Genomic DNA, 13,703 nt, shown 5'->3' on the forward strand with positions numbered 1-13,703 from the left:
GCCTATTTATATTTGTATAAATATTGTCACATTTAACCAGAAACATATAAATCTATATATATATACTTCTGATTTATACATTTTCCCCTTGGGTTGCCGGGATATTTTTTCATGTGTAGACATAATCACATGTCATTTGTATGCCAGCTAATAAAAAAAAACTAAGGTACTAGGTCTATTGTAGGTGATATTTTATGGCATGTAATCAGTTACTAAAAATTACATAATGAAAATAATCAAATAATTGAATTATTTTTATGTAAGGTAATGGTAAATTTACAAAAAAAAAATCCACATTATTTGAAAAATCATTACAGATCCATGGACACATGCCCAAAATGTAAAATCAAATCCTTGGTATTTTGTTAAGTTAACCTACATGCCATATTGGGGGGATTTATTTTTTAAATTAACTGTGTTGTGTAAATAATAATGAGCACAATATTTATGTTGAAATTCTAGATGAACCGACAACAAAATGGCGTTTAAGGAAAAATACTGAAGTCTGAAGTACATGCAATTTTTTCTAATCCCTTTTATATCCTTTCCAGCATCGACATTGAAGAGTAACATACTAACCTTTAAAGACAATGTATATTAAAGAATATAAATCTATTAAAGGTTTCTTTAATTACACCATCAAAACTTGCGGGAGGACAGGGGTTTTTACATTTATGTGTCATTGTTCTCTACTTATTTTCCTAAAACCATTGCTAGTTGTGCATATAAAAATTACTTCATAATTTTTTTAATTAATTTATCATTTTTATGCATCATAAATACTGCACCATATATATATGTATGTATTTTTGTTGTATTCGTTTACTTTATTGTTTAGATAGTTTCAATACTGTAGTGCATTTTAGGTCAATTCAGAAACATTTTACAGCAAAAAATAAAAACACTTAAAGTGAATATAAAAGTTTTAAAAAAATATTGCAACACTATTATTGTTTCAAAAAATTATGGAGTCTTTGCTTTCATTCAAAGAAATTAATCTGTTCAAATGCCATATTATTAATCTATTATTTTTGATATTACTGGAGTAATTTTGAAAGTTAAAATACCAGTACATGTTAGGTCAAAAAGAATAATACATGTATTCAGTTTTTGGTCATCTGATTCGTCCGTCGTCGTCCACCGTCCGTCGTCCGTAAACTTTTTCCTTTAACACGCTACTCCACCTTAACCGCTCAGTGGATTTCATCCATATTTGGTGTGAAATAAATTGGGGAAGGACAATCATATTTTATATAAATGAGCTTGGTCCGACCCTTAGGGGCTGAGGGGGTGGGGCCCCAAAAGGGCAATTTTTTATTTTTTAGCTTTAAAATCCTACTCCTCCTTCCTCCTTGGGTTGATTTCATTCATATTTGGTGTGAAACATCATTAGGGAAGGACAATCGTATTTTATATAAAGATTTTAGTATTCCAAGATGGCCGCTAGCCCACTTCCTGTTTTCAGTCTTCAATCTCTGATCTCAATGAAAAATGGTCTATAGGGGTTTTAAGGGATGGCGAACAACATGCAAACATTTTGGTAAAAGATTTTGGTATTCCAAGATGGCCGCTGGACCAACTTCCTGTTTTTATATTTCGGTCTCTGATTTCAATGAAATTTAGTATAAACGGTTATAAAGGATGCTTATCAGTATGATAAAAATTTTGAAAAGATTTTTGCTGGGCAAACCTCCTGTTTTTTCATTTTTTTGTCTGCAATTCATTGAATGTAAAAGTACCTCATAAATTTCTTTCAGAATGTTCATACACTGTGCAACTGCAAGTGGAGATGGGGGACGGAGAAGGTCATTTGGGGGATTATGTATTTGTGTCCATTACAATGAGTACATGTACTTGGTTTAGCTTTAAAATCCTACTCCTCCTTAACCCTTGAGTGGATTTCATCCATATTTTGTGTAAAAGATTGCAGAGGAAGGACTGTCATATTTTCTATAAACAAGTTAGGTCCGACCCCTGGGGACAGAGGGGCGGGGCTCAGAATGGGGAATTTTGATTATATTTTGCTTTAAAAGCCTACTCCTTCTTAAACCCTTGAGTGGAAACATCACTGGGGAAGGACAATCATATTTAATAATAAACGAGTTAGGTCAGACCCTAGGGGACAGAGGGGCGGGGCTCAGAAGGGGGAACATATTTTATAAAGGACGAGGTAAGACCCATGGGGATAGAACGTCAGGGGTCCAAAATGGGAGCTTTGCTGAAAATTTAGCTTTAAAATCTGACTCCTCCTTCATTCTTGAATGGGTTTAAAACCATATATGGCAGAAGGGCTACCAAGTTTGTTCAACAAATGACCTTTACCTATTTCAGAAACTTACATATTAAAAAAGAAGTTCCTTGTATTGCTTATGTTAATTTTTAACCACTCCATTAAACTTTGACTGTTGTTTTGTGCCATGAGTCAGATGACCGTTAAGGCCCATGGGCCTCTTGTTTTGTAGTCCAACAATGGTAAGTTTTCAATGTGTGGGATCTATACCTAGGTCTACCCATGAATGGAACATACTGGTATACATATATATGTACATCCATACAGATTGTTGAAAGTGACGGTCCCAGGAGCTGGTGTGATATTTTGGCTTCAGCTTCCTGTACAAAAGAGTATCTACAAAAAAAATATGCCCTCTGGAGTTGTTATTTATAATAAAGAGGTTTGCTGAATCAGCTTATTTCAGTTTGAAAACAAATTTACATATATCAATCATTGTTTTTTTAAAGTTGTATGGTCTATAACTTTCGCTCTTTTGGTCATAGTGAAAACTGTTTAAGTGTCTTTCTAATTTTTACCACTTTTTATAAAGTTGCAGCACTGGAAGTATCTTTGATTATAAAAGTAAAAAAATCTTTTTAACGTGTACACGTGGAAAATGGGCTCGAAAGATGCCGAATCATTCCGAACTCTTCCGAACATCGTCGCGACAATCTCGAAGTAAAACGAGAGTTGTGAAACCAAGAAAAAATATCAACAATTTTTCATAAACAAAATATGTGGTCGACCTCATCAGACTCTATCTACAAAGAAAATAATGCTCGCACATTACAATATTTGAGACACACAACATTTTACGGTAATGTGTAAATTGGATGTTTCAAATACTCAATCTGTGGACATATACCAGTATGATTTGCTCATATAGGCCAGAAGGAAAACGTAAACAAACACATGTGCGCTTACGCTAGTTATCTGGCTCACCACGTGCAGGTCGTGTCGAACGTCAGTCACGTGATACGATTCGGAATCCGAAGTCACTGAACATGGCGGTGATTGAAGGCGCTTTATTCAAAACCAGGAATATATGATTCCTAGATTTCGGCTCTCTTATAGGCCGACATATGCTTTTGGGGAGCTAAATCATCAAGTTACATGTCAATGTTTAAATATCAAATGTTTAAGTTACATATCGTTACAGTGAAATTAGCAGCAATACAACTTTAAGGATATCAGAAAAAAAAATTTTACAATTTAAGACATTGTCACCTAACATAAAATATGTACATATAGAAATGAATTGCTGAAACTTATGACAAATCCTTCAACATTGATTAAAGATTTAAATAATTAATCTTTCATTAACAATTTCAATAATTTATACTTACAGTGATGTATTAGAAAGAAATTATACTCTCAAAGATAGTTTGCTGTCTTAAACATAACAGCCATATTTTACTAATAAAATTGTTTTTCGACATCATAAGCACATGGTTAAGGAGCATGATGAAAAAGTAAACAAAAGTAGCCAGTCAATGAAGAGAAAATCATGGCACCACTTCGAACAATAAAGTAGTCAAACAAGCAAACCAAAATAGAACAAATAAATTCATGGTTTCTGGTACAAAACATCTTATGGCATTGCCATGGGGCCTGTTAAAGAGGAAATGTTATAAAACAAAAGCATATGACAGAAATATGGTTATACATTGTTAGTGTCCTGTGAAACTGCAGGAAAAAAGAAAGTGTACTTAAAGAATGTTACATTTATTTTTTTCTTTGTTTTTTTTTTTTTTCTGCTCTTATTGTCTTCATCTTTCTTTTACTCATCTTATAAGTTACTCGTCTTTCTGATTTTTTATATATGTCTGTTTCTGTATTTTGTCCCTCATTCTGGTCTTCTTAATCGGTGCATTCAGTTATTTATATTATCATTATATATGTTTAAATGATATTATCCCACTGCTCTAGGTGTTTCTAAATATTGAATATTACTATCACAAATTTGATATACTGTTAAATACACTCTTATTGACAAATACTCTTCATAGATGAAAATGTCTCAAAGCCCTCTACACAAGTTGTGAATAATATGACCTTGGGGTCTCAGAATTCCCCTGGGGAGGTGGTTAAGTTTACTATAGTTTATATAGGGAAAACACATTTTTTAGCATTTATTTGGTCATTTAAAATAGGAAATTAGTCAAATGTTGTCAGAAATATCCCTATGAGGTAGCATTGAATTCCTATTAACAAATTTTACATGACTAACCCCCAGGGGCCTAAGGGGCGGGGCCAAAATAGGTCAAATAGGCCAAAACTTCAAACTTCTTCTGATGAATTTCTGGAACTGGCAGTATCAATACTCTTCATAGATTGGAAGGTCTTAAGGCCCTTTACAACAATTGGATGTGAATTTCATGGCCTTGGAATCTCAGATTTTGCCGGGGGGGGAGGGGGGTCAAATTTACTATAGTTTATGTAGGAAAAAACACATTGATGAACATTATATACTTAGTTTTCATAGGAAATTAGTCAATTTGGGTTAGAATTATTAGCCTGAGATAGCCAGTCATATCAATATTGCTCCTGGCCGACCCCTAGGGGCCAGAGGGCCGGGGCCAAAGGGGGTTAAAAATGGATAATATTTCAAAAACCTTTCTTCTGAATTCACAGATTTAATGGAACCAAATACTCTTCATAGATTAAAAAGTCAAATTTATAAAATTACTGACTGGTGGGCCAATATATAGTGGTTATATGTCTTTGTTTCACTCTGTATATGAACTCAGGTGGGACCGTTATGGCCATGGGCCTCTTGTTTATTTTTAGATCACCTGAGATCAATTCTCATGGTGACCTTTTCTAATCGCCTTTTGTCCGCCGTTATCCGTTGCCCGTTGTGCAGCGATAAACTATTTACATTTTCAACTTCAAAACTGCTGAAGCAATTTCAATGAAATTTTGCACAAACTTTAAAAAGCATAAGGCCAGTCATAATTGTGCATTGTATGGTCCCGATGAATAATATGGTCCCCACCCCCCAAGGGGCTGTGGGACGGGGTCTCACGTTACCTCCTGCAGACATCGTAAAGTTTTCTTCTGTCTATATAGGAAAACCACATTTTTAGGTCATCTGACCCGAAGGGTCAGGATGACCTATATTCGTCATGTTTCGTCCGTCGTCGTCCACCGTCCGCCGTCCGCCGTGCGCCTAGCGTTAACTTTTCACATTTTGAACTTCTTCTCAAGTTCTACCGGTGCGATTTGGCTGAAATTTGCATGAAATGATCCTGACATGGTCCCGACAAAGTGTTGTTATTTTTCAGGTCGATCCGAAATCCAAGATGGCCGCCACAGCCGCCATCTTGAAAACACATTGAAAAAATCATTGAACAAATCGCACCGGTAGAACTTCAGGAGAAGTTCAAAATGTGTTTTCAAGATGGCGGCTGTGGCGGCCATCTTGGATTTTAGATCGACCCGAAAAATAACAACAAAATGGCCGTTTTTATTTTTCGGGTCGATCCGAAATCCAAGATGGCCACCACAGCCGCCATCTTGAAAACATATTTTGAACTTCTACTTAAGTTTCACCTATGTGATTTGGCTGAAACTTGCATGAGATGATCCTGACATGGTTCGATAAAGTATTGTTACATCTCTGGTTGATCGCAAATCGAATAAGGCGGCCATGACACTATATCTGATTAATTCACTACACGTTAAGGCCCTTGGGCCTCTTGTTTGAAAATAAAAAAAAATTGAAGGAAATGGAAAATGATCCTGACATGGTCCTGACAAAGTGACACCATATGAAATTAATTTTACTATTGCCAAGGTAGTCAGATGACCGTTAAGGCCCTTTGGGCCTCTTGTTGTAATATTATTTGCTCAATTTTCATAGAAAATGAGTAAAACTTGATGAGAGTTATTAGCCTAAGATATGGAAGTTTAATTTTTGATGGAAGCAACTACATGTTCTCTTCATAGATTAAAAAGTCAAATTGGTAAAATCACTGATTGACGTCAAGGGCCAGTCTATAGTGTTTATATGTCTCTGTATCATTTTATATCTGAACTCAGGTGACCGTTAAGGCCCCATGGGCCTCTTGTTTTATTTAGCTGAATATATTTCTAGCAGAAAAAATTGAATGAGTATCAAATTAAAGTCACTACTGTTACAAGATGAATTTCTCTCTTATTGCAAAATGAATAAATTATTTTATACTTCTACCAGAAATTGGGGATTTCTATTATCATTGCATTACACATTGACTTAAAGCAAAGATTCATGAACATTTCTACAGCATTTCTTGCTATTGTCTCTCCTGTTACACTTATTCTATTTGAGTCGAGATCACTGCTGTTGCAAAATGAATATGTATGGCAAGCCAAAATGACATTTATTCTAAGAGCAAAGTCGATCCTTATCCCTATTTAATTTCGCTGCATATATATAAAGATATCTTGATTAAAATATAAGATATCTCATATGATATATGAGATATCTCATTTAATATATAAGATATTCTTATATAATATATGAGATATCTCTCTTTTTTTTAATTAATCCTATTTAAGATATCTTATATCGTATATAAGACATCTCATTTAAGTTATCTATATAAGATACCTTATATAAAATATAAGATATATTATATATAATTGAAAGCTCGTTGCTTTATAAGATATCTTATAAATGAAAGAGATTTCAACAAAGGCCCAGAAATGAAGTCTTCATACTCGGAAGTCATAGAGAGCTGTTAAGTATACTACTACTTGTTCAAATGGCTTCAGATGACTTAAAAGCATAAGTTATAACACAGAAATTTTGTACTGAAAAATTGTTGTTTTTATGCCTAAATAGGTTTGAATGAAAACATACTTGCAGAAGTCACTTTATAATTACTAAAAACATTGTAAAAATGTGTAATGAAATTGTAGACCACAATTTGGCTTCATGGTCTCACCGTATGTACTCATTTCACTTCACTATTGATGTAAATAAATGATTTTTGGCAGTACTGCCAAAAATCATTTTCAACTCTTATTTGTACATGTAAAATTAAAACCTATGCATTGCAAGCATTGTAATTTTCAAAAAGTTGGTATTTTTTGGTGATGAATAACATATTAAAAGCTCATCTTGATTCGTGAGTATGAAAAAGGAATGCGTTCAATCAATTTATTTGCATCAATATTGTACATGATTTTTATACTGTATTTATTCTGCTTATGTTGTAAATAAAATATTGTATTATAATATTTCATTGTTGTTATTTTATAAATATTTGTTGTTTGAAATTTATCTCTCATTTGAGACACGATGACGAGACAGTTGACACAAGACAACATGAAGTACTTAAGACAATTTTATCACAACTTAGGTAATCCAGCAGCTTTCAGTGGTCCAAGGAAATTGTATAAGACACTTAAGGGTTCATTTAGTAACGGGCAGATCAAACAGTTCATTCAGAATGAAGATACGTATTAATTGCTGAAACCAGTCCGTCACAAATATAGAAGGCAACGAGTCATTGTCACTCACATCGACGAAGAATTCCAAGCCGATCTTCTAGACGTCAGAAACCTGGTAAAACACAATGATAAAATTCAGTATTTGTTAGTGGTTATCGACATTTCCTTCAAGTTTCTATGGATACAACCATTATCAGATAAAAGGTCAAAGAGTAAAAGCGTTAAAGTCAATATTTACAGATGGAGAATTCCCAAGGCATTCCAATGTACACGGTCAAAGACTTCCAAGACAAATCTGTGAAGGGAACTTTTACCAATCAGAATTACAGAAAGTTCAAAAAGAATGAGAATGAATTATGGAAGATATCTAAAATCCTAAAGAAGCGTCAAAGAAACGGAAAAATAGAGTACCTAGTACAGTTCGAATGGTAGCCGAAACAATTTACCCAATATGTACCAGTGAAAGATATAAAAAAAACACTTGACTAAGCTAAAACAATACCATTCGAACCATGGATCTCTATCTGTATTTAGATAGTAGACAATGTCTAGACATTTATCCAGATAATACACCGTGGTCAAAATTCTTACCGAATTTCAGTGGGAGTCTACAATCACCAATATTTTAAGACGTATATTTCATAACGAGAATTCATTCGAGAACCCCTATTACCGACGTATCAACTTACGACATATGCCCAATATAGGTATCGATATAAAGACTACAAATGACGAACCTGCTTCATTCCTGAGTGGAACGAGCTACCTGACACTTCACCTTAAACGTTACCCCCTTTTTACGATGAACAAACTCTACGTCCCCGATATCAACAAGTGGGTTACATTCTACAGAAAACTAGCCAACGGGGAGATCAAGTTGAAGTATGATAACTACAGAAACGTACAATCAGGTAACCTAGGAGGTAATAGTAGGTGTGGGTCGGGTATTTGTATAGACGATTACCTGACTAAAGAAGACCTCCAGAAAACGCCGGACAATGTCAAGGTCACCATGGTATCTCCCGCTCAGCAGGTGGTGGAACAACCTAAATCCGAACTGGAACGAAAAAAGAAGATAAAAAGAAGTTGGCTTAATAAAAATGGCAGTATCAGGAAATTCACCGGTAAGGGTAAGACGAAGAATAAGAGCTCTCTGAAAACTACAGCATTTTGAATATGGCATTGCTATCTACGAAAACCTTTCAAGAAATGCAGCCTAAAGAGTAAGATCTGTTTACGATTCATCACACACAAACTGCCGTTGAAGAGATTTTTTATTAGGATTGTCGATCCATATCTCTAGTGGCAGGCCAGTCTCCGATTGAATTTCACCTATCTGGGCAGAATGGGATGGAATATTTAGATTTATCCCGCTCCCGATTATACGTCAGTTGTAAAATCAGAGCAAGTGATTGCAGTGATCTCATAGCCGACGAAAAAGTAGGACCCATCAATTTATTTCTGCAGAGTCTCTGGAGTCAGATCGACGTCACATTACAAGGAAAACTCATTACTTCTACCAATAACCATTACCCCTACAAAGCTATGATGCAAACTCTACTGAATTATGGTGATGAGTGTAAACAGACCCAGCTGACCTCACAACTATTCTCCAAAGACACACCAGGATTTGTGGAAGAGACCAAACCCAATGGAGCAAATAGCGGATTTCCGAGCGCAGTACTTTTACTAGACAAAGCAATCTGTCGACATGGAGGGAACTTTGTTTCAGGATTTATTCAAGATCAATCGCTACATTTTGAATCAGGTAGATGTAGGATTAAAACTATATAGAAGTCCTTCAAGCTTCTGCCTCTTATCCGAGGAATTGAACCCTAACTACGAAGTCATCATCGAAGATATCGTACTGAGAGCTTGCAAACCCAGCCATCATTTACGGTCATGCCGAAGCATTACAAAAGATGAATGCCAAGTACCCATACGACAAATCGGAAATCAAAGTCAAGTCTGTACCACAAGGTCAACTGAGTGTATCCTGGGACAGTATTTTTCAACGGAGTAGACCCAATAAAATCATCACGGGATTGGTAAGCACACAAGCCTTTTCCGTACGTTATTCACTGAACCCCTACAACTTTAAAAACTATGACGTGCGACAGATTACTCTACAGTAGTATTTATCAGTCACACAAGTCATTCATCAATACTTTACCTGGTTATTACTACAGATAGAACAAACACATCTTTTAGAGTTCGTTTCATTTATTTTAGATATCTGAAAAGACAAAATAAAAAATGTTTGTTACATATTTTTGAATAAAAGCAATTTTGAATCAGAATGGGATATATATATAAATAAAATCGTTTATTCAAAAAGAACATTTAAAAAAAAGAAATCACACTTACTCAATTTATAAATCAAATGAAGGGAAGAGAGCCTTTAACACCTCCTCATCCACCTCGTTTTCATGGAAGTCAGAGGTTAACTGAAAAGGGAAAACAATAACTTCTAAATTTTCATTGAAAATAAAACATAAACTGTTAATTTTCTTTCAAAACAACTACAAACTCATTAGTGGTTTGATGGAGGTGGGGGTTGATGTTGTCGGAGTGGGAGGTGATATCGGAGTGGGGGATAATATTGGAGAGACTACCCCCATCCTTTTCCTCGCCTCCACTTCCCGATCCTCTCTCTTCCTTTTCTGAAACAATTGAAATTCCTCCAAAGTCGTAATAAGATATTGCGGTATTAAATAATGTATAATAACTTAAGACGTTACAGAAATAAACAAAAATACTCACCATCTGAACAACCTGTGACATCGGTACCGGTGGTAAAATGGTATCAGAGTCCAGATTCTATAAAAATAAAATAAAACAAAATTAATGTAGTGTTTAAAAGTGTGTAATATTGATATTAGACGTTATAGTGGAAGGAAGAAACACTCACCACCCGAACCGGTGGTAAAACTGACACCGCCGTCTTCGCGGCAAGGCATTTAGTCTGTAGTGGTGAGGATAGCGGCGGTGGTGGTGTGATGGCTGCAACTTTGGTTGATGGGGCGTACAACTCCTAAACATAGAAATAGTTTAAACATTATTTCTTAATATTGTTGACATATACAATACAGAATAAACGACCGAACTTGTTTATGAAAAAATGATAGTAGTATTCACACTTACCTGATCCATTCTTTTTTAACCTCCGCAAGGAGGTTGTAGTTCGTGGCTAAATCTAGATATTCAGCCACACTCACTGTGGTACACCTATCATTGAATCCATTTATATGGGCGCAATGATAGGTGTGCCACAGTGAGTGGGCTGAATACTTATACATATCCACTATTCCAAAAGAGGTTCAATACGGGTACATATTCGAAATAAATATGCATTATCCCCAGCATTTGCATAATGAACATTCAAATAATCCTTTGGCAGCAGAAATCAAGACCGTGATCAAAGATGAACTATCACACTACAGTCAGACCTTATGGAGAAGTTTTACCAGGATGCACTCAGGATCACGACTGCTTAAACCACTATCATTCGACATCAAAACTCATTCCGAATCTACACGATAAAGAACGCTACATTTGTATGTTGTACACTACAGAAATCTACAATTTTAATTAGACCAGGGCATGATCCTCAACAAAGTACATCGCGCCATTCAGTTCAGACAAAGTCCTTGGCTAAAGCCTTACATCGACTTTAACACCGAAAAAAAAAAGAGAAAACAAGCCACCAACGATTTTGAAAAGGATTACTACAAATTAAAGAATAATGCAGTTTAAAAAAAACAATGGAGAATCTACGTAAGCGCATAGATATCAAGCTCATACATTCAGAAAACAGACTCTGCAAATATTGTGCCAAACCTTCATTTCAACACTGTACAGTTTTCAACGAGGATTTAGTAGGTGTACAAATGCAGAAAACAAATCTAGTATTAAACCGTCCCGTCTACGTCGGATTTACTGTACTCGACCTCTCCAAGATTATCATGTATGACTTTCATTAAAATTATATGAAAAGGAAATACGGACAGAATACAAAATTGTTATTTACGGACACGGATGGACACGTACGGACGACATCTACGCTGACATGTTTGTTAACTTGGACCTGTTTGACACCTCAAACTACCCAACAGATGACTTGTTGTACAGTACAAACAATAAAAAAAAGTGCTCGGGAAAATGAAAGATGAGACGGGAGGGAAACCGATCAGGGAGTTTGTTGGACTTAGAGCTAAAATGTACTCTTACATCTACGGAGAAAAAGAAAAACGTACCGCTAAAGGTGTAGCTAGAGCTGTCATCGAACATGACCTAGACCACAAACTCTATAAAGAATGTTTATTTGACCAGACTGTGTTTTACGCCAACATGCACCGCATTCAATCCACGAAACACCAACTCCATATCCTCAGCCAGAACAAAGTAACTCTAAACAGTTTTGACGATAAGAGATATGTCTTAGACGGAATCAACACTCTACCCTACGGACATTACAAAATCGGAAAATAGTTTATTGACTTTAAATTCTTCAACACTTTTGTTTTGCAAAATTTTAGTATTTCATTAACGTTTCGCAGATAGTTTTCGTTCAGTTCATGTTTCACTTTTGTGTAAAAATTTATCGTAAGATTCATTTTTGATTTGTAAATATTTTAGTGAAAAGGATTGTTATGCTTGTATATTTTAGTGTGGAAGTTTGCCGAATATATAAATACTACGTAGTACTTTGTGCAATAAAATGTAAAAAGAAAAACTTACCTTTGTTATGAACTATACTACATTCTGACAGCGTGGACTGACCGCGTGGTGGAAGACTGCGCATGCTTCGACGTGAGCGCCACCTAGCGGTCCTTCCTTTGTATTGACACGGTCAAAGTCATAGTCATTGGTCGTTGAGTCAAGAATAGTCTATTGACAAAAGTACTGAAGGTTAACGTGGTCAGCATTAGTGTGAATAGTCTGTTAACAATAGTATTTATCACTCACAAGTCATTCATCAATACTTTATCTGGTTATTACTACAGATAGAACAAACACATCTTATACCATTCACGACATTTATTTTGGATTTCTGAAAAGAGAGAAAGAAATCTATTATAATGTAATCAATATAAGACATCTCATTCAGAATGAAAGAAATAAATAAATAAAATCATTTATTCAAAATGAACAGTTTAAAAATGGGTTACTCACTTTACATATCTAATGAGGCGAGAAGGGCCTTGAGTACATCTTCATCCAAATGTATTTGTTGGAAGTCAGAGGTTAGCGAAAATGGGAAATCAATAAATTTCTAAATTTTTACTGAATATAAAACATAAACTGTTGCTTTTATCTTTTATGAGAACTTTTAAATCTTTAGAAATAATAGCTACAAACTCAATCGTGGTAAATTAAAACTTACCACCGTGTTTGATGAGGTGGGGGATGGTGTCGGGGAGGCTACCCGCCTTCTTTTCGTCACCTCTTCTTCATCGTCTCTTTTTCTTTTCTGAAACAAATGGAAATCCTTATTTAAGCTACCATGCACCAGTAAAAGCGTATAACATCAACATTAGGTGTTACAGAGGTAAACAAAAATACTCACCATCTGAACTGCCTGCGGTACCGGTGCCTGTGGGACCACCGTCTGCGGTGCCTGTGGCGGTGTAGTGGTTGTAGCTTTAGTTGTTGGTTTGGACAACTCCTAAGCACAGAAATAGTTTAAGCATTTATAGTACCAGCATATACAGAATAAACGACAGAATTTGTTAATGAGAAAATGGTAGTAGTAGTCACACTTACCTGATCCATCCTTTTTTTAACCTCCGCAAGGACGTTGTAATTATTGGCTAAGTCAAGATATTCAGGTGCGCTCATGGAAGCGCACCTCCCGTTTCCTCCATTAATATGCACATATGTTATCCCTCTGTAACTTGACAGTTGGACGTACAACCCAGAACCAGAAAAATACCGTTCTGCCATATTGATTTTAAGATGAAAATCTGTCTTGGACTGTGTGGAATAGATC

The 13,703-nt window shown here is 35.4% G+C and overlaps 1 protein-coding gene and 1 long non-coding RNA gene across 2 annotated transcripts; both read right to left on the reverse strand.

Annotated features, from left to right (window-relative positions):
* Positions 1-7,412: 7,412 nt before the first annotated feature.
* On the reverse strand, positions 7,413-12,629 carry LOC138307968 (uncharacterized). Its single transcript, XR_011206071.1, has 7 exons — positions 12,452-12,629; positions 10,623-10,745; positions 10,475-10,531; positions 10,079-10,158; positions 9,885-9,947; positions 8,676-8,768; positions 7,413-7,823 (listed from the first exon to the last, which is right to left on the reverse strand). It is a non-coding gene; the product is annotated as an uncharacterized lncRNA (long non-coding RNA).
* Positions 12,630-12,901: 272 nt separating this feature from the next.
* On the reverse strand, positions 12,902-13,703 carry LOC138307208 (uncharacterized). The gene is made up of 3 exons (XM_069247843.1): positions 13,478-13,703; positions 13,281-13,379; positions 12,902-13,184 (listed from the first exon to the last, which is right to left on the reverse strand). The coding sequence occupies exons 1-3, from the start codon at positions 13,655-13,657 to the stop codon at positions 13,065-13,067; spliced, it is 399 nt and encodes a 132-aa protein (XP_069103944.1). The 5' UTR covers positions 13,658-13,703; the 3' UTR covers positions 12,902-13,064.

This window comes from Argopecten irradians, chromosome 14 (genome assembly GCF_041381155.1).
Source record: "Argopecten irradians isolate NY chromosome 14, Ai_NY, whole genome shotgun sequence".
Taxonomy (NCBI): Eukaryota; Metazoa; Mollusca; class Bivalvia; order Pectinida; family Pectinidae; genus Argopecten; species Argopecten irradians.

Bases quoted from the DNA above. Each gene is read 5' to 3' on its own strand.
- LOC138307208 (XM_069247843.1), bottom strand. From the start codon at position 13,657: ATGGCAGAACGGTATTTTTCTGGTTCTGGGTTGTACGTCCAACTGTCA. The intron at 13,380-13,477 runs GTAAGTGTGACT...TTCTGTGCTTAG, and splicing joins TTAAAAAAAGGATGGATCAG to GAGTTGTCCAAACCAACAAC. The intron at 13,185-13,280 runs GTGAGTATTTTT...CATTTGTTTCAG, and splicing joins TACCGCAGGCAGTTCAGATG to AAAAGAAAAAGAGACGATGA.